At 48.8% G+C, this 21,775-nt stretch overlaps 1 protein-coding gene across 1 annotated transcript in view; it reads right to left on the bottom strand.

The window, feature by feature from the left end:
• Window positions 1-21,775, bottom strand: part of LOC135317480 (protein ELYS-like) — a 56,435-nt gene that overhangs the window by 7,367 nt on the left and 27,293 nt on the right. The window contains exons 26-27 of the mRNA XM_064473773.1: window positions 1,530-1,586; window positions 388-575 (exon numbers count right to left, since the gene is read on the bottom strand). Of these exons, the coding sequence (XP_064329843.1) occupies window positions 388-575; window positions 1,530-1,586 (245 nt within the window). The remainder of the gene's footprint in view (window positions 1-387; window positions 576-1,529; window positions 1,587-21,775) is intronic.

The raw sequence follows: 21,775 nt of genomic DNA, 5'->3' as shown, positions 1-21,775 counted from the left end.
AACATATATGATGACCCTGCCTCTTCTCTTGGCAAAGACGGGGTTCAGATTTTCCTCTTGCCCACACTTACTTGTTCAGAGTCTATGAAAGGCAGCCTCAGGAAGTCTTCCACTAGTCCCATCTCCCGACAGATGTCATACATGTCTTTTAATAGCTCTTCCTCCTTTAACTGAGTGGTGTGCTCCTGCAGCAGAGCCCAAGCCTCCACCATGCACCTGTAGTTAATTTTGTGAGACGTAAAGGCGTATTAATGGTATCACCAAAAAGATGCCCCCCAGATATTGTGCTCAAAGTTCAAAGGAAGTGTAGGGGATTGTGATTTCTAGTGTTTGTTCTCCACCTCTCACAGTATTTGAGTGCCAAAATGGTGGCAGATATTTCTTTACCTATTGGACAACAGCACAGTGAGGAAAAGCCGCACTTCGCTACAGCTGGAGGCCGAGAGCTTCATCACCTGCGTGTATCTGAGGGCTCGCCTATGCTCTCCTTGGCACATGAGGGACTGAAGAATTCGCACGTCTTGCCACGACACAGGTTTGGTTGCAGTTGGTTCAAGCAGCAGGGCCAGGGAGCTCTGCAGAAGGTAGAGATCAGGTTTCTTAAGATATAGAGACACACACGCGCACAACAAAACGATTCAAAAGTGTCTTCAGTGAGGGTGAATCTCTGTTGAATAAACTTAGATGGTGACTAATGAAGGGCTTGGTACCGGACAGGTAAATATAAATGCTGAAGTGTCTGCAGAAAAAAATATTCCGTGAGCCCTACAGAACAAAGGGAGTCCTTTGACAGGAGGGATTCACACCTGGCCAGGATAACCAAATCTCCGTAGGCAAACATCACCTCTCATAAAGACAAGTCATTCTCCCAGGCAAACAGGTTATATTAACATTGTGACGGGCAAAGAACAACCTTCAGCATCAGAGGGAACATGAATTAGATTGAAAAGTCACTTTTGCGGTCTTCTGTCTCAAGTCTTGCTGCCAGGATGGCAGTTTGAATAGTTAAAGTGCCCAAACCACCGCTTTTGAGAAAGTGCTCGACTGCTCTGCTGAGAACAACCTGAACAGACGGCTTTGGCAAGTCACACGTCAAGCATTAACGCTGACTTCTTCATTGTCTTAATCCATTTCCTCTCAACGTAATTAAAACCAAACTGCAGACCATCACGTATTGCTGAAGGTGCTGCTGAAGCAGCATTACAAAAAAGAAGCTTCCCATGTTTTATCACCTGGTATCAGCTAAGCACCAGGGTTTTTACATCATTTGATAGATCATAGCATTGTATTGCAATGTGTGCCCAACTAAACTGTCACATGCTTACTTCATAGTCCTTGTGGTCTAGAAGCCAAAAACCTCGAATAAGCTTAACAAGGCCCGAAGGGATGGCAAAGGCAGCTGCGAAGGAGTTGACGGAAGGTTCTGTTTTGTTCGGATGTCTAGCAGCAAGTAATTTGTCTGATATCAAGTATCTAATTAAGGCTAATAGATTTGCAAGACCAACAATGAGGGACCGAAGAATTCTCACGTGTTGCCACGACACAGGTTTGATTGTAGCTGGGTGAAAGAGCAGGGCCAGGGAGTTCTGCCGAAGGTGGAGATAAGGTTTACTAAGATCACAGAATCCCAGGTTGGAAAGGACCTCAGCGATCATCTAGCCCAACCTTTCTGGGAAGAGCCCAGTCTAGACAAGATGGCCCAGCACCCTGCCCAGACGACTCTTGACGGTGTAGGGCTGTGAAAGTTATCACTGCAGCCGGCTCAGAGATGTGCTCAGAGCATCACTGGATGTGCAAACCCAGAGATGCACATCTCATTATTGCAAGGTAATGAAAGACACCAGAGGAGTTTTAACTGTCGATCCGGACAAGGGAAGCCAGAAGCTATTGCTTTAAGAGCTCGTAGGTGTAGGAACCTATTAGACACAGAGAGGGCAAAGTGCACAGGCAGATCATAGACTCGTAGAATCATTTAGGTTGGAAAAGGCCCTTAAGATCATCGAGCCCAACTGTAAACCTCATACTGCCAAGCCCACCACTAAACCCTGTCCCACAGCGCCACGTCTGCACGTCTTTTAACTCCCTCCAGGGATGGTGACGCCACCACTTCCCTGGGCAGCCTGTTCCAATGCTTCGCAACCCTTTCTGTGAAGAAATTTTCCCTAAGATCCCAACTAAACCTTGTGCTCTAGACCCTTCACCAGCTTCGCTGCCCTTCTTTGGACACACTCAGCACCTCAGTGTCTTTCTCGTAGTGAGGGGCCCAAAACTGAACACAGGATTCGAGGTGCAGCCTCCCCACCGCCCAGTAGGGGGGGACGATCACTGCCCTACTCCTGCTGGCCACACTATCTCTCATACAAGCCAGGATGCTGGTAGCCTTCCTGGCCACGCGGGCACACTGCCGGTTCATCCAGGTGCTTGGGGAAGGTATCAAACAGATCTGGCCCCAGGACCGAGCCCTGGGGAACAGCACTCGTGACCGGCCGCCAGCTGGATGCAGGTGCAGGCATAGGTTGGAAGAGGGGAAAAAAGAAAGTTGAGGGAACATTCCTAAGCAATGGAGGGGATGATCTTACTGTTCAAAGATGAGAGCTGGAGGAATAAAATGACTGACAGGCGTTATAGAGGTGACCCCACCATACATCGCTACAGCATGTCAGCAAGCATTGAAGGGAAAAATAGGGTTTATTTTAACAAGTCCCACAGAACCTAAGCACCCAGTTTTTCCTTTGAAATAAGCCCAAGAAGTTAGTCTATACAGATACTGAAGACTTTCAGGCTGTGGGTATGGAACAGCATTCACTGCTTGGATGCCAAAGCCATTTAGTTTAGAACAACCAAACACGGGCATCAGGAACAAACCTTCATCAACGCTGTCTTCTCTGTCAATGCAGTTGGGAAAGATTTCTACAGCCTGACAGCTGAGTAGTTTGGCCTTGCTGCCCTGCCCTCTCAAGGGAAAGGCTCCACCCGTCAGATCCAAACTGTACTTTTCAACACAGGATGCCAAACCCTGCGGAAAAAATCACAGGCGAGAGAAAGGTCATTCTGAGAGAAAAGCAGACATTATACCTCAGTAGGAAAGAATGTCTATGTCTAATAGAACCTGCATATTGTACTGTATCTCTCCCAGGCGCTTAATCTGATGGCAAGGAGAAACTACAGCTGACAAGCAAGAGAACTGAGTGTCAAACCGTAACGGGTAAGTTTGGCCGTAAAAGCTTTGCACATTTTCAGAACTGAGCATTTCCCTCGCATTACTGGTTCTAAATGTGTTTTGCAGAATTCCTTGCACCATCCCGGTTTCTTCACAAACCTACGTATTTATCTAGAAAGAGAGATCTGAAATAATGCCATACATAGGCATGCAAAGCGCTTTGCTCCATGACTTGATCACAGAACTGATGAAGTTAGAGGAGTCACGGCCTTCCAGCAGCCAAAGCTCTCTTGCGAGGCATTATCTATAGGCACACACCGCTAGAGTGAAAGCCCATCCCTCGGGAGTAGCCATGAGAACGTCTTACTGAGTCACACTCTTCTCTCAAACCACGTCAGCTCCTGCCAGCTCCTCCTCTCACCTCCTCAGGGACTAAAGGGTGAAATATGCCTCCCTGCCTTCACCAAGTGCAGCCAAGAGCAAAACAACCCGGCGGACATGGCATGCACATGGGCAAGGCGTTTAGGGGCACGAATTCCTACAGAGTCAGCCAACTACTTTGAGACCTACAGAAACTCCAGCAGGATTGTGTGGAACCTCTGAGACCACCAATTGCTAAGCAAGCATTGACTGAAATACTGTCTTTCCAAATACAGCACTTGGTCAAATGCTCTACCCTACAACACATGGGTGTGTGGATTGTGGACAAAGAGCAGCTCTACAATTAAAAACCAACCAAACAAAACCAAAAGCTAAGCAGCTAAAAATCTCCAAAAACCTACCAGAAAATAAAAAAATTGCTTGTACCTCATTCTACCCAAGTTTCCTAAAGTTTCACAGCTCTAGAAGGAACTGGCATGAGACAATCCATTCTCGTATGACCTGATATGTTACATTTAACTCACCTACTCTGAGAACAGGCAAGCTTTCTCTTAACCATTCTAGGAAATACTACTAATAAATATCAAGGCTGTAGAGCACAGATCCTCTCCTACCGCACCTCAACAGGAAAGACATGCTCTGAATTAAGATTACTTTCCCATCCAAAAGATTTTGCAAGGGTTTCAGGCGTAACACTGAATAAAACTATACGTTCTAAAAACGCGTCTTCTATCTGTTAGATAACAGAGAGGTAAGGCTAGTTCACCTCTATTTTAAACACAACCTCTTTGGAGCCACTTCTCAAAATTTACATATACTTTTTTGACCAAATCAGACCACTCTTTACTGTATTTGCGTATTTTGCTGGCTTCAAGAGCAGAGTTCGTAGGTAACGCAGCCAAAAAGTAGAAAGAGTTCTCTTTAGAGCTACGAAGTTTCAGGACCAGCACCGAAGAGACCCTGCAGGTGAGCGTCCTGTGAAGTCCTGCTGACAGAGCTCAAAGGGAAAACAAGAATTTAAACCTGAAGACCGGAACAGAATAAAGCTGTACGCCCGTGTTTTAAGGAAGGGAGACAGACAGAACCTTATTCAACTCTGCAGTTTGGTTAAACAGAGCTACTCAAAGCCCTGTCTTCTCTTCCTACAGGCCATTCACTTGGTGTTTAAATGAAGAATCATTTTCTTTGTAAAAGCTGCTGCCTCTTCAGGAACTGAATTTATACGGGCTCTTTGCAGACGGCCCTGGCTGGAACACACGACACGGCGGTATGAAATTGTACGACTTCTTTTCAAAAAGTATGGACAAAGGCCGTGCCCGGGAAGACTCAGCAAAAGATTCTTTCTTTTTAAGTCATCTCTGAATTGTCATGGTCAATATTCCCCCTGCCAACTTCACTGATACTCCCTTAGGGAAAAGGACTCTTTCCATCCTTTCACGGACGTGCACGTCTTACCTCGTACATGGCTTGTCCTGAAGCCGAGCGCCTCCTGTCTGCGAACGCTAACTGCAACAGATGTAAACTCACGGCATCGCCTTCACTGGAAAAGGTACAAATGATGACATTTGGTTACAAAGCTGCTTTATAGTCCTCGTTACCCTTTCCTTAGGTCTAGGCTGAGGTTTCCTGAATAGCACTGTCTCACTGAAAAGAAAAACAGCCCTTCCCAAAACCCAAGAATTGGTCACATTTAGCCGCTAAACCACAAAGGAGGAAATTTGGACACTAACAGCTTCTGGGGCAAAGGCTACCCATACAATCTGGAAGCTTCAAGATGTTCTATGGAGTAAAAATGGTTGGGAACAGTTCTTGGCATTGAAGAGCTCGCAATCAAAACTGCTTTACAGTCAAACTGAAAAAGATTGCCACTCCATGAGCAGCCGAGCTGAGTAAATAGCTTGCTGATGCCGAGAGGGGCAGATCTTTCTCCCCTTCCCTTCCCACCAAAGCTCCAGTCCCTCCCCTGCACACACGGCACCTTCCACACCCTCCTTTCAGTCATTAGCCCAGCAGGAAACCACCGACTTGGCTGCTGAGCACCTTCCCTGCCAGCCGAGCTGAGCTGGCTCACCAAGGCTCAGGCTGGCACCAGGGAACCGGCCATGCTGTCACCTCCTCCTTTAGGGGCAGCAGGCTGGTGGATCCGCACCGTTAGTGCTCTGGAGCTGCAGCCTCCACTGCGCTCCATGGTATTTTCATACCACGGTGTGAATATCAGGCAAATCATGAAGCAGTCATCAGGAAACAAAGGAAGCCATTGAAGAATGCCAGCACAGAAATCGAGCCACTGTCGCTTTGCTGCCTTTCAGCAGGGAGGAACTAGTAGGTCCCTCTCCATCCCTGTTACATCCTGTACAAATCGCACCGTCAGCCCCTTCCATACCGGAGAGAATCTCCTGCACGGCTAATTCAACAAAACAAATACACGTGGGTCAACTCTAGGTGAACAAATACTCAAAAAAAAAAAAAAATCAGTGGCCGATAGTAAGCTTTTATTCACCTTTCTTGCGTCGACTGAACAGCCCACAAGTAGCAGCAGTTGCGAGGATCGTGCTCAGGCTCTTGAAAAGTAACGGCGCAGACAGGAATCCTTCCTCCTTCAAGCTGACAGTGGTGCCTGCAGGGTTAACAAAAACAGAAAGCAGGTGAGCCTGGTGGCCCTGCCTGTTTGTAGAAGGGGAGAAGCATCTTCTGAGCAAAGAGCCCCTGACGTGCTTCTCCTCAAGGCACAGAAGGTCACACTCCCGTCTCAAACAAGGGAGTCACGGGAGCGACTGCTTTTGATGCAACAGCCACGAGGTGAGGAAATTACTGTCCAGCACGGGCAATAACCTGGCTTTATCTCCTCCTCTGCCTGCGGAGCAGGAACATGAAAGATTCCTTCAGCTGCCAGGCAAAAGATTCTTCCTACTCTTGTCGCCTGCTTCAATATTGAACTGAAAATGCAGCCTCTCTTCTGCACAAGCTGAAAACAGCGCCAAACACCAGTAGTGTCTTGTTTCTTTACTTGGACTATCTAAAGCCTTTCTCCTCCAGACTTCTCAACCTTCTTTGCACCTTCACAATCTATTCTGGCCACCTCACTATCCCTCCACTCTCTATTCATGCCGCCAATAGTTCCCGGTGAGTCACTGCAGATTTGCTTAAGTGAATCCCGATCTGAACTGGGTCAGATATTCCAGGGGGGATTGCTCTTTGGCAGAGCTGAAATCATCTCCCTCATTTCTCTGTTGCTTATCCCTTGACATGACCCTTATTCCCCCTCCAAGTGTTCCAAGCAGACTTTCATTCCCATGCATCGCTGCCTTGGCATGGGTCAGTCCCCTCTTTTGGTCGAGGCTGAAATGTGGGAGAGAATGTCTTTTCAGCCACAGATCAGCTCTTGATCCTTCATGTCTCACTCCTTTCAACCGGGACGCTTTGAAGAATATGATCACCACAATCCCATCATTAACATACTTCAGCCTTTCAATGGGTGCCCTCATTGCAGGAGCTGCTTCTGAGAAATAATGTCTACAATCTCTTTCATTGAAACACACACAACTCCTGCTGTCACTGAATACTGCTGGTGGAACAAACTGCCTTATGGAAAGCAGCTCTCTCACACCCTAACTGCTTGACAGAACCCAGAGAAGGGAGCTTTCCGCAGTTCCTCAGCCCACGGGCACAATAAGGAGAACAATCCCAGCCCGCTGGGGAGAAGGCGGCCCACTGAATCCAGGTATGGCTCAATGGTTACTTCAGAAGGGGATTCCTAAACAGGCCAAGATTACACTCCACATTTCCCTCCCTGAAAAAGGGCTCTTTAAATTAACAGACTTCCTCCTCAAGCAGAGCCTTGAGAGCCCTGCACCTCCAGGCGTGACCAAGTGCAAAGGCCGACTTACTCCCACTGCAGAGTTTTCATATTCCACAGTGACAGGGAGCCGTCGGAAAAACCCACGGCGAGCTGGTTGCTTCTGCTGATGTAGCACAGGGTCGATATTGCTGTTCCTGAAGGACACTGTAACTGAAGGCAGAGATGTCTCCCTTCCCCGGTCACCATTTCTCTTCTTAGTGGAACTCCAGCAGCAATTCTGGTGACAACTACTAGAGCTACACGCACAAAACCACACAATAAAGGAATGCGTTATGCCATTCAGGTTGCATTTGAAACACTGACGTGACAACATGTATAAACTAATGCTACCGTCCCCGGCAAAATACCCATTGATGCAATACTTTGTCTGCTCTTCCCATTTTGTACGCACTCAGAGCACATAGGAACTCTCTGACTGGACAGGTATCCTCGCTCCTATTTCAAAACCAGGTGAAAGCGAAACCTCCATAGACAAATTCTTCCTGGGCTCTGCACATCAGGAGTTTGGGCCTCATGGTGAAGCTACTTGAAGTGACACCAGCTCCCGAGGCCACTCTTGTAAGAGCAAAAACAGCGTATGCAATCCGAGTACACCAAGTACAGGTTCCGTTTGGTGAAATGCAGGGATTTTGGTAAGGCATATTTACTTTAAAAAACAAGCCTCAACTTTGCCCCAAGTCAATGAACAGAAGCAGAAGAACATTCCCAGGAAACAGGGCACGTCCGACACACCTTCCTGTCAGGCAGCTGCACCGACTCAGATGGTCAGATTCCTACCCCTCACTGGTGAGAATCACCGTGACAGAGGGACCCTGGTGGGAGGGGGTATTTGTAACCTTAGGAGGAGTATGAAGCCACTCCCATTTTTAATCCTTTCAGGGCCAGACGATGTCAAACCGCCACCTGTCATCAGCAGTCATAAACGTCTGCACAGCAGTAGCTTCAAAGTGGGATGCGTGTTGTTGATTTAAAAGACACAAGTTTTCTTACTTTTCCGTTCAAGTTTAGAAACCGCAAGCTCACCCGATGGTTCATTCTCCCTCTGACTGCAAGAGAGATCATCCAAACCAAGGTCCACCACAAGCAGATGACCAACATCTGTCGCCACCGCTGCCACGCCACAAAACCCTTGCAGAGCCCGGTGCAGGTGCCAAGGCCTCGCGCTGGCTCCTCCGGGGTTAGTTATGGGCTCTACAGCAGTTACCTACAGGAAAACTACAAGTTAGTATTTAAGCTCTTTGACGAGCTTTGATAGAAATCACTCAAAAGTGAAGCCAGAATCAGCCCATCAGAAGCAAGAAAGTAAATACAGGTTTCTCAGACTTAAAAACACAGCATTGATCCCAATTATATCCAGACAAAACAAACAAACCAACCAACCCCCAAAAATGTCCTGTACAAAAATCCGTTACTGCCTTCCGTTTACGGGGTTTCCTGCAGGGATTTCGCTGAGCTCACTCCAACTGCAATGGTGCAGTCTATTATCACAGCTTACCAAGTTCCATTTTCTACTTAGAAACCATTAACTCAAAGACAACACAGAAAATGCGTTAAATGCAAGAAACTTGACCGTATTTAAGGGACTGGAGTAAGAAAGGCCAAACTCACTCTCGCTCTCCCACGGCCCCCAGCCCGTCAGCACTGGGATACAGCCCACGCCTTCTTTGCCAAACAGGTACTAGGGCAAATCTCGGCTCTCAGTCAGACGCGGCAGCGGCCAAGTTGCAGGGGAGACACACCGCTGCCACGGCAAGGGAGTATTGTTACAGAGAGCGGAAGGGAGATACCAGCTTAGGGAAAGCTACACCAGTCCTCATTTAGAATCAACAGAGCAACCAGGGAAAGCAGAAAAGTTTTCAGTGCCGAAACAGCGGCAAAAAGCCCAGCAGCTGGTTCGCCAAAAGCCAGCTCCGGCTGAGGAGAAGCGCACGCTGCTCTGTAACACGCGGAGCCGCCTGCCAGCAGCTTTAGTACAAGGCCCTGATGAAGACAGACCTTTCCGCACCTGCAGCCCCTCCCGGGACAGCCCTGACGGCTCCAGCAGAGACACCAGCACGTGAGGGCTCCTGCACTAAGGCTCCACAACAAAAGAACACGGGCTGCCCTTCAGCCTCCTTGCATAATGTCACACAGTGACACCAGGGAGCTTTACATCAACAGCAACCTGTTACACGACAACGGAACAGAGCAGTGAGCACCACAAGGAGTCCTTTTTTTTAATATATTGGTTTTTCTCCCCAGAGGTGGGGAAAAATTGACCAAACCTCGAAGCCCCAAAGTTCTCTCCTCTCCCGTGTCAAGCACTTGCTGTGACTGCGCTGCCTGGCAATCTGCTACAGAATTTACCTTTCCCCTGGGCCACAAGAATTCTACTCCTAGAAGTGCCCGCAGTATTTGAGACAACTTTATATTGTTTCTGTCATGGTTTCAGCTGGGATAGAGTTAATGTTCTTCACTCTAGCTGGTATAGTGCTGTGCTTTGAAATTAGCATGGAAAAAAACCTGTTGAGATAACACACAGATGCTTAGGCTGTTGCTGGGCTTTGCACACTCTCCTACACTGCTGCCAGCTCCTTCTGGGAAGGAACGCAGAAATCCTGTCTCAGCTCCCTGACTCTGCATGCTGCCCTTCTGCCTCACACAAACCAGCAAGAGTGGGGAAAATACCATTCCAGAGCTCTGAAACATGCAACCGTTATAAACCAATTTAATACCGTTAATGTTTTCAATTCAGATTTGCTTTTACAAGTCTGAATGACTGCACGTCTATGCCAGCGCACAGCTTGCCTTTCCATCTCAAACGCTGAGATTTATCAGGACGATCGGCAAACCCACACAGCGGAGCACCAACCCAGCTCAGCTCGTTAGAAATCACCACCACACAAACGCTCACTGCCAGCAGTCACACTGTAGCGCTACAGACAAACAAACCCCGCCTGGATTCTAGCAAGTCAAACCAAACCACGCTCTGGAAAGCTGAGTAATACGGAAGTATTTATCTGTCGCAGATTCTAAGGTGGTAAAGACAGAGGGAACCTTGATGTTCCATTACCTTAAGGTGACTCTTGTCTACACTCAGATAAGGAGCCGAGGGGAAAGGACGTCATTTGAGTTTATGGGTTAGAGAAGGCAGGGAAAATTAGCAACATTACACCAGAGTATCCCACCGGCACAAGCACCATATGCAATAAGCAGAGGTTCAAGGGCTTCAGGCTGAAAGTCAGTCTGTAACCACCTGCCAGGTAACGCAGTGAAGCCTGTTTTTTCCCATCCTAAGTCAACAGAAAAATGTGCTTTGCTCTAAAGTCACCTGCTTGCTAGTCCAAGACTCCTGGGAATGTGCCGAAGTCAGCTACAGCACAGCCATGGAAGTCTGAGATGTTTTAAAGACAGTATTTCTGACATAATGAACCATTCAGGACATGTATGTTACCAACACTTGAAAGGCAGGGTGAGGACGAGTTCTTTGTCACTCTGGCTAAAAAAAAAAGGTAGTTTTCAAGGCCTTTTTGTCAAAGTGGAGAATGAGGTAACTACGTGCTCTACTGTAAAACCAGAAAACTTGTTTGACTCTCTCAGCAAACTCAAAGGATAACGGTACCGTTAACCCCATAATTTCACATCAAGGTGCTCTCGACTGGACACTCTGCAGTGACAGGATGATGACACAATAGAGGAAATGGACGTCCTAGCAAAGGGACGCTCCAAAGCTGCTCCTGAAACAGCGTTATGCAGCACCTGACAACGTTTCCCCCATTAAAAAGCACCCACCCTTCCTGGCAGAACTACTGCTGTAACCACGCTCGATGTTCCAGGGTCGTACAGGCAGAGAACACTTCCCTCTGCTTCTCTCAAGCCAACCAGCAGCCCCGTTCCCGTCTGCCAGGAAACCTCCTTCACCACGCGGATGGTGGGAGGCTGCTCACGGGCTCCACTGAAACGGTGTGCAGAGAGCCGCTCTCCCGTCACAGCGCTCACGACCTCCAGCTGAGGGCCACACGCCAGCCAGGCCAGCCCATCTCTCCCTGGAAGAAGAGAAAAGGCTGGCTAAAGCAAACTCCCAGGAGAGGGTTGAAAACAACGGGAAAATCACAATCACTGCCCCTTTGCTTCAACAGAAGTAGCTCACAGAGCAAGAGAGGCTTACCGAATTCGGGTCGATTATTGAAAATCACCCACTGAATCCTCAACCAATGCATCGTAAAATGAACCACCTTATTATTTTGCATTTGGACTTGGCATTCCTGCACTGAAGAATTCTGCTTGTTTGGGATAAAGATTACAATAGATTGGTCTCTAGTCTTTATACCATATTCAGCTTGGTTTTGCTAGAAATCATCTAAATACATATGAGAATACAACTCTTAAAGCATACTTCAAATATGGCAAAATCTCAGCCAATTCTTTTCTAGTTTACTAACTTTGCTCGACACACGCCTACTTTGGGCAGGGATTTGGACTTCAACAAGGAATTACCTCAAAATGGGCACTGCGGGAGCCAATTTCAACTTTTACACGCGCTGATCACAGAGAGAAGTTAGCACATTTAGTTTCACTGAACTACTTCCAACACAAAGGGAGTATTAACTCAACTACTGCACTTACAGTCACACAGAGAGATTCTACATGGTCTCAGCAGAAGCCCGGACACCCAGGCAGGCCCCCGGCTCTACCTTCAGATCACCGACAAAGTCAGCTACCTCATCTGCTCAGCCGCTCTCAGCAGCTCTCCCGGGACACTCCTCTGCGTCCCATTAAATATCTGCAAAGCTGGCTGCAGCGCCTAACAGGGCTTTCCTCTTCCTTCTGTTTTTAGTCAGGCTAGGAAAGAAAAAGCAGGGGAGGCTGCCTCTCTAACACTGTGGGAGAACTAGTTCTGCACGGGATGTTATGATGGTACCAATAAATACAGCCCAAAACCACACCAGGACTTTTTTGAAAACTGCCTTTCATTCCATTAGAAGTTGAGGAGGGCTCACTGACTTGCCCGTGTTATTTTAATAGCTCAAGACTGGCGCAGGCTGTTGTCCTTTCAAAGTTTAACTCTACTAATGTTTTAATGTTAACATTTTTCATCATTTTGTCATAGTTCATCCTTTCTGTTCTCTCAAAACCTGACGCACCTGAGCAGCACCAACCTGACACAGCTGATGCTGTGACCCCGTGCCTCAGGTCACCTCCAGGCAGTAACAACTTCACAGCAAGACCCAATTTCAAGGAAAAGGCTCACCTCTGGAAAACCGCCCGCGCAGCACAGACCCTCGGGTGAGCTCATCTTCCCCAAGAGCCTGAATGGTCACCTCGGGAAACTGCAGCAGGCTGCTCGTTACCTGAGCCGCGAGGTCTCGCATTCTTCACTGTGAATAGAGAAGAAAATGCAAAAAGAGGCTCCTGACAGCCAGAGACATTTCTGAGATTGACAGAACTTTCATCCCTTTGCCGTGAATAATCTCCCGTCCACCTCCTGCGGCTCTTTTCCTTAACAAAAGGGCACTCAGGACAGGTTTGGATCTCACAGCAGAGCAAAAGCAGAATCCTTTGCTTTTCTGATGCCTACGAGATCACCAACAAAAAGGCACGCAGGGGTACTGACAGGATAAACAACACGGGGAAAAAGCCCAAGACACTGGAGTCAAGTCAAGCAAGGCGGCACGAGTCAGAGAGTGAGTTTTGCATTAAAAAGCTCCAGAAAATAAATAAGAAAGAACAAGTTGAGAAATTACATGTTTGAGCAGAATCACATCCAGCCAAGTCAGTGTTCTGGGATGTCACCGTTGACTGACATGTAGTACATGAAAGTCAGATTCAAAGGCCAACAATGTTACGGGCTTACTGAAGGAAAAGCTACAGATACGGTCAGTCGCAGCTGCAGACGTGATGTCACAAACCAGGTTCACTTCAGTGCCACCAAAAGAGAGGCCTTGCTGCTGCCCCCATCTCTCCATCTGCTCCTTCCTTCTGCTCCTGTATCCATGTGCCTTCCCTTGCCCTGACCTGCACACGTTTTAGAGCTCCTTAGGAGCCACATTAACTGCCCAGGCAGACAGGGAACGCACCCACAAGAGCAGAGAGTTTTCCACCAGCTTAGAGAGTGAAACGGGGTTGCAGAGAGAGCCAGCAAGCATAAAAGCCGGCACAAGGAAGGAGGCAGGACACTGCACCGGGGAGAAGGAGAGGGGATTTGCCCATCTCCATTCTGTGGCCGTAAGCCGTCCTGCTAGCTCATGCACGTGTGAAACCACACACTCACTTTGCAAGGAGAGCTGCAAGAAACCCCTTCGCTTTTAGAAAGGGCAGCACCCAAGGCACTCTCAGTCAGCTCTGGACTCCCTCGTGCACGTAGAGGCTCACTCTCGCACGGAGGGAGGCTGAGGCTGACGGGCGTCATTCTTTCACTCAGCCAGATGTGGAAGCTAAAGTGATCTCAGGGAAGCGTTACTTGGTGGTCAGAGAAGGGACACCATTGCCTGACACTGCTCGGGTCACATTGTCTAAGGAAAGAGGACAAAGAGTGGGAAGAAGCCAAAGAAGAAGAAATGGAATAAAAACTATGCTCTGTTGAGAAAAACAGCATCTGCTTTGTTGAACAGCAGGGAAAGATCACAATTATAGAGCTTTTTGAATTACTATTAATGACTGGCTCAGTGACATTTTCCCCAGAAATACAGCCTCCAACAGCCCCGATCCCGTATCTGATGCAGACCACAGATTTCATTTCCCTTTACATGAAAAAACCCAAACCCGAGGCACATCAGCGTTTGACACTAGAGCCCCTTTACCCAGCTGCCTCCTAGGGTTATTCTCCAACACGACTATTCCTGCATGCAGGAGCTGCAGTCCCTCTCCAACGCGGCCAAGCTAGCAAAAGCTCCTCAGGTCACTCCTGAAAGTGTGCTCTGTTGCACACTGCTTGGCGTACCTGGACAGGCGGGCGCAGGCGCCGAGTGTCTCAGGGCAGAGCGCACACGCAGCCGTCCCGACAGAGGCAGAGCCCAGGGAAGACAACGTTCCCAGCGCTCCCACAGCACTGGCCCCTCGCAGCACCAGTTCCAGAATCACGGAGTCACAAGGGAGAGAAAGGCCTTCCGGAATCCCTGGGGGCAGCTGGTCCAGCCCCTGCGCAGGCAGGGTCCCCCAGAGCAGGCTGCCCAGGGCCAGGGCCCGGCGGCTGCTGAACCCCCAGTGCTCAAACACACCCCTTGCAAACAGCCGCCCGACGAGGGGAGCTGCGGAAACGTTGGCAGCCCACGCGACAGGCCCCGGGGTTTGGGGACTCGCTCCCACCAACTGAAGTATCCTCTCCTCCACACCAGTAAAACACCACCCCACCAGCAGGGGCTTGTCACCATTCTTCCTCCAAAGCTCTGTCCGACGGCTCACTAGGCAGAAGACACAAAGTTAAGGGAAGCCTGATTAAGTTCGTTTCACTGCCTTAAACCAGCAAAGCCCAGGCACGTGGAAGCAGGAAAACGAGCTGAAGCAGGCAGGGAATGAGGAGCCGCCCTCAGCAGAGCAGGACACGGCACCGTGTGCCCAAAGGCAGGTGACAGCTGCCAGCCAAGGCTGACACAGCCACCCTGACTGACGGGCCTAAGGCGGCACTTGAACCACCGCGCTCAGCCCCACACCCCAGACGGGGGGTCAGCGGTGCCGACAGGATTAAGTCCTGACTGACTCCCGACAACAGACGCTGACGCTGACTGACGCCAGCCAGCTGAGTGCGGGCAGGCGATGCTGGCCGACTGACGCTGGCCGACTCACTCTGGCCGACTGACGCACGGCTCGGGGCCTCCTTCTGCCCTCGCACCTGGGCATCACCCCTGATGGAGCTGGGCGGGCAGAGGGGTCCCTGGCGCGGCCACTCATACCTGTCGGGCAGAGCTCGGGAAGCTGGAGAGGCCCCTGACTAGCAGAGGCGCTACTTAGCGACACGGAGCCGCTACTTAACAGCAGCTGAAACATCAGTGTGCCCTCAGCACTCTGCCAGCGACGCTGAAGGACATTAACTCTATCCCAGCTACAACCGGCACAGCTCTGAAGTTTTTAACCACCTCTCCCGTGGAGAGGAGTGTGGATTAAATGCCCAGCTCCCCGTTGGCTGCAGACCACAGGAAGGCACCAGAGATGGCTCTATAATTTTGTGTGAGGGAAAGGGCTGCGGACAAACCAAACGCGTTCGATATCTAATACTGTAATCACCTGCGCAGTTAGGCTCTCTTCTCAAACTCCTCCTTCCGCCTGTCAAGAGGATTTAACTACATAAGTAAAAAGGGAAAAAAGCTTCCTGCCTTTTTTCCCTTTAAGTGAGAAGAGTCCTTTCCTGTTCAGGCTCTGCTTAAGTCTTAAATAGAACTGGTGACAAAGTAATTCCCTGATCTCCTCTTTCTGCTTTCAGAAGATCAGGTGTGATGTTTTGAAGTAACAACCATGGGAGCTGCACTTACATCCGTCACAGGAACTGTTTCCACAGCAGGCACTAACAGCGGCATCGGACATTGCATCTTCACAAATGAGACACAACAACTCATCTGGACTAGGATCACCAGAGCAGGATGAGGAGGAAGAAGAGGGCGATGGCTCCTCTGGCAAAAAGGGAGGCTTTTCCTCCTTTCCTCGCACAGGAGCTTCCCTGGAGGGGGAGAGGGCCTGGTGGGAGAGAAAAGTTTAAAGATGGCTCAAAGAAAACTTTTCCAAGCTTTGGATTTTATCAAAGGAAGAGAACAGATGGAATTCTCTCACTCCACATTAGCCTTCTGCAACGTAAGCCTTTGGTTTAAACTACTTGTCTACAGCCACAACCCTAGAAGAGGGAGGGGGGAAGAATTTTCCTTCTGCATTCGTTCGATCAACCAAGAAACCAGCTCAAACTAGAAAAATAATTTTTTGACAGCTAGAAATGAGGTGAAATTAATCCCACCTCTCCTTCACCAGACGGTAAATGTAAATGGCAGGCTCAGCACCAAGTTAGTCTCCAATCAAGTTAGTCGCTGAGTAATTACATTTTAGAAATGGAAGAAGTCTATGTTACACCTTCTACAAAAGGGGATCCATGGCAGCACAACAGAAGTGCTACCAAGTGCATTTTAAAACAGCCACTCCTCTCAGCACACAGTAGTATTTTCTTAATTTACAGCCACGGGAAAACTTCTGTGTGTTCCACACATGGGATTTCATAAAAGTCAGAGGGAGGAAATCTCAGTCCAGTGGCAATCTGTTAAATTTTGCAAGGAGCCTTTGCAACATCAAACAGAACCAAAACAGCCTTTCCAAGAGAACAACTCCACTGCAAACACCACTGAAATCTTTTGCAGAAATACAGCTTCTTAGCACAGCACAAGTTTCACCAACTTCCAGGGGCACGAACAGGAGGACCACCCTACTGTAGCATTAGAAAGCATCACAGATTTTCAGGTTAAGCCGCAATGACAATGCTTCCTCCCCTGTAACTACAGACGCTGGCCAGTTCGGTTGCATTGCCACTCACGCTTCTGCGCATGGTTTCTCTTGTTCACTTCTTGATCGGTCCAATTCATTCCATACTCACGCAGCAAGAGTTGGCATTGCGTATTTCCCACTGCTTGTCAGCACAGCACCCTTTGTGCTGGGATCTTTCACCTCCACCATGAAACTCCATGGAATTCCTGTGCTCTTTTTCACTCTGGGAACAGGCTCGAAATTTTGGTCCTGTTAAGAAAAGAAATGCAGACTTAGCTCATCTTAAGAACCACATTTAAAATTACATTTCCATGATTATTTGAAGCAGCAAAAGCCTCTCACCCTCTCATTTTACCCAGCATAAGTGTTTCTCAACTAAAGTACTCATTTGCCTCAGTGACTATAGCCGGGATGTTCCAAAGGCTTAAGCAGTGTTTTGGACTCGCTCGACATTCTTTGGCTTAACTTCAGGTTCCCTAAGGGCGAAATATCCCTCAGCGCACCTTCCACTCAGAGAAGGGGCACAAACCCGCTCCTCCTCCAAAGCGCAGTGCAGAGTGAGAGCTTAATTCCCTGCTCTGAATCAGTCACTGGGGAAACTTCTATTCACCACCTGTGTACGAAGGTTGAATTCAGACCTCACGCACACACTTTCAACGAGTGACGTTAAATGGCATGAATAGTCAACCAGAGGCTTGTGTAACGCTCTTCCTAGAAAGGCTGGACTAGGTGATCCCTGAGGTCCCTTCCAAGCTGTGATTCTGTGATTCTGTGATAATTACATCACGCAAATATTCAATAGGTGGGGTCAACAGAAACATCTTGGTTTTATACAAAATAACTGTGAACTGCCATTAAAAAGAGTTGAAAACGGAAAAATTTCCAGTAGTATTGAAATATATAAAAATATGCATGCAAGTTCACAGAGAAAGATTGATGAACATATTTAATGTCTATGACCTGGAAAAAAAGAACATTTCTCATTTATTATTCCAGGTGTCCCTTGAATTTTGAAGGGCTTTGCAACGTTGCCTTAAAACCTCTCGATTTCAGATGTACTAAAATACACTCTCGATTTCAGATGTACTAAAATACACTCTCGATTTCAGATGTACTGAAATACACTCTCGATTTCAGATGTACTGAAATACACTCAGCAGTGTTTATTGAGGATGCAGACTCAAGGGCAGTTGTTCCACAAGGAGAAAGGGTAACTCTCACCTTGTTCCTTTTCCAGCCGATTGAATGATATTATGCCCCAAGCCCCAGTTAAGCTTACACTAGGAAAACATTCTCAGAGAGACACGCGACTCACTGCCTATTATGTCTTCAGTTGTTCAAAAGCGTAGAACCAAATTTCACAATGTCAGCGGAACAGCTCTCCGCAAGACGTCACTAAATTGCTCAGAAGGGAGATTAAAACTCTTCCTTGCAAAATGCTCTTGTGCTTTAGGCCCTAACGTAGTCGAAGAATTCAAAGGCGCAGTTGTATCAGATGCTGAGGAAAAACCATCTACATGCAGAAGCTGATTCCTCACGCCAGTGAATCGTTCCTGCTCTATATGTTTAGGAAAGCACATACAACATGACCGCATTACTGACTCAAAAGCTCTTGAAAATGTGCCTTTGGAGAGGAACACCCAGAGCTGAGAAAGACACCTTCGTTCCATTGCAAGTCTTACCAGAAGATTCAGCTTCCCTTCCCTAGGTACTTTTTGTACCTAGTTCTGTTAAAAAGGAAGCCTGATCAAGTATTTGGAAGCTTCATGCTCCATATGCCACCCTTTCTGGCACATGGCAAAACAGGCCTATGTTCTCTCACGGCAGGCACAGCCACTCTCATTTTGTGGTTTTTCAGAAGCAATCAAGAAACTAGGGAAGCTCCCTCTTGGAGTCTGGCATTATACAGTCTCGCATCGACCAGTACTGAGGCACAACCGTTCATGAACTATTAATTACTTCTTGTATTTTCTCAGGAAGCAGTTATTATATGGCCTGCAGGCAAGAGTCTAACTTGACAGCTAACATGAGAGCAAGACAATGAAGAAATATTCAAAGGGAAGCTTTTGTGCATCCTTTTTACAAAAACCCTTAATTAAATTTGGTTTTGCTGCTTTACGGCTCAACAATAATTGGCAAGCTTTCCAGTGATTTATTCCTACCACACCATGACCCACGTTCTGCTTTGAAAAGCATACAGAAATATCTGTCTTCAAAAACAAAACAAAAGCCAAAACACAAACCCCACACTTAAGACCAAGAGCTGAGTTGGCTTTCAGAAGAAAGCTAATGGTGCCTCCAACACCAGAAGCACCTGAGGCTGCAGTGCTTTTCCAGGGGGAGAGAGGGGCTTGTCAAGAGAGAGGCAAGGCTTCCACCCTCCCTACGCCTACCCACAGCCCAAAGCAGGTACACGCAGAGCAAACGAGAAGGGGATGCGTTTGCTTTGCCTTTCATTGACTTTAATTCCTTCTAACTAAAACTAAGTCTTCCCTCCCACTCCAGGATTTTTGCTTTTTTGGGGGGCCCCTGGGTGGGGCCCAGGAGGAGCGGGAGTGGGCGGCCCTGCAGGGGTCACTGGGCCAGCTGCAGGTTTTTGTGCAGAGGGAGGCCAACATGGACATAGCCAACGACTACGGCTGCCCATGACCCACCGGCCCAGCACCATCCCCTGCTTGTGAGCTGCCTTCTCCTCTCTAGCATTTGACTACTGACAGAGTAGTGCCACAGCGAAGGCCTCATTCAACAGCTTCCTTCTGGCTGCCCTGCGAGGTCTTTAGACCTATCGTGGTCAAGACAGTCTTACCCTGCTCTACCTCATTTGGCTGCAAGTAAAGGAAAGGAAGAATCAGCTACCAGAAGCTTCAGCAAAGAGTTGGGCCAGGTCTTCTAGCCTGCTTCCACAGTCACAAGACCCAATTGTGTTGGTATTACGTCTTGTTGCCTTCTCTAGAAAGCCACTGAAACAGAACGGCCTCCCTGTCACTACTCGCTACCAGCAACAACAGAGTCCTCAGACGGACCAGGATTTCGAGTCTTTCACCAGCAGGCCAGGAGTAGTGCCTACTACAGGATGTGGCCATTGTATGCACTTGCAGTCCAGACACTCAAGCTGGTTTTAGCTTCAACTGCGGCGGTTGTAGCCGCTGAAACTTAAATCCAAAAGGAAGGAGAAAAAGAACAGCTGCCCAGGCATATGCTGTTTGGAAGTTAAAGCAGAAGAAAGGCCGGCGTGGCACGCGCTCAAGGACAGGGCTGCCTATAGCCCTTTGGCAGGGAAGCTGCTCCCCAGCTAAGCACATTTCTTCTCCTCTCCTACAATTCCCCTCCCTCTATATCCATGTACCTACACCTGGAAGGTCTGACTGTGATTCAGCACTGCCCAGAAATTGAACTGTCCCAGGAGCGTTCCCTGCTCCTCAGGTTCTTGTGCTCCCTAAGGGCCCCCGCGACCTCACGCCCTGGACCTCTGCAGGCACCTTTTCCACTCTGCTTCCGTGCCACGCTGACAGTTTTCACACTGACTGGGAAGACACAGACTGCAGGACCAAGTGACCCTGTTAGAAGCTTGTGCAGAGGACCTGGGGCACTCCGGGGGAGAAAATACTAATTAAAATTCATTAAAAGAGTTGGGTGTTGCCTTTGCAGCACCTCTCTCTGCCTGCGGGCATTTGCTCAGCGGGAGGGAGTGTGGGGTTGTTAATGCAGCCCCTGCCCACCCCGTGGGTGGCTGAGCTGGGCCGGGTATAGCTTACATACAGAACTGTGTATTTTTTCTGTAAAATACTACTATGCTATACTTATAAATATTAAAGTATGTATAAACAAGTATTTCATGTTATAAGATTTGTATTATGTCTATGTATAATATAAATTACGTACATACACATAAATACATATGTACCTACATATCCCACCACAGAATCCACAGAGGGAAAGGGAAGAGGGGTGTCAGGAGGGACTGGGGTGCGGAAGAGGGGTGACATGATCCCAGGGGCCCAGGACTCACCGCAGTTCCTGCTCTCTGCACTGCCACGCACATGGCACAGCTCAGGCACTTCTGTCTCTCTCGGTCTGTCCATCCCTCCCTCCCTCGCTGCCTCCCTCCCTCTGCTGCAGCCCCACTCACTCGACTGCCTTCCACCTCAGGGAATCCACGGGTGCCTCACAGCTTGTGAGCTTGCCGGGCGGCCATGTTGCCCCGGCCCCAGCCCCTGCCCCAGGCCTACAGCTCCCAGCATGCCCCGGGGCGCGCCTTCCCGCCGCCCGACCCTGGGCGGGAACCGCCCCCCCGCAGGCCCCGAGAGCAGCAGGGCCGGCCGAGCGGGGGATACAGGCGGGAGAGAGGGGACAGGCGGCAGCACAGAGGGGAACCAGGCGGCCAGGACGCGGTGACAGAGGAAGGAGAAGGCCAGGGAGCGGGGGAGAGAGGTGTGGGGAAAGGAAAACATAGCAACAGGCTGCAGGACAGACAGACAGGAGTCAGGAAATACAGGCGGGGAGTCAGGCAGAGAAGAAAGAGAAAGGGAAAAAAGAGTCATGGGAATTGGGGAGAGAGCAAAAATAGAAATTCTGGGCGACTGCCCGATTTCTTGATCAATCCCCAGCGACTGCATTACTGGGAGCCTCAAGAAATGTGCTGCCTGCAACATCCCTGTTCTGGGCCCTCTCCTGCACCCTCATATTGGTGACAAGCATCGCCTCGCAGAGTGGCCAGGGCTGGGGAAAACAAGCCCAGCTGAGGGGGAAAAAAATCATCCAGCTTTTTTTTTGTTGGTCTCCTTGTTGGTTTTGCCTTTAAAAAAACCTGAGGCTTTTCGCCATTGGCAATAGCATTTCACCCAGGAGGAGGTGGTCTGTGGTGGAAATTTTGGCCCCTTACCACCTGACTAATGTAGATTGCCTTGTGTTCTCCCTAGCCCGTCTTCTGTGAGCAAGGT

Source organism: Phalacrocorax carbo, chromosome 26 (assembly GCF_963921805.1).
Source record: "Phalacrocorax carbo chromosome 26, bPhaCar2.1, whole genome shotgun sequence".
Lineage (NCBI taxonomy): Eukaryota > Metazoa > Chordata > Aves > Suliformes > Phalacrocoracidae > Phalacrocorax > Phalacrocorax carbo.
Note: the sequence above shows the minus strand (reverse complement) of the source record. Positions and strands in the feature narration are given on the sequence as shown.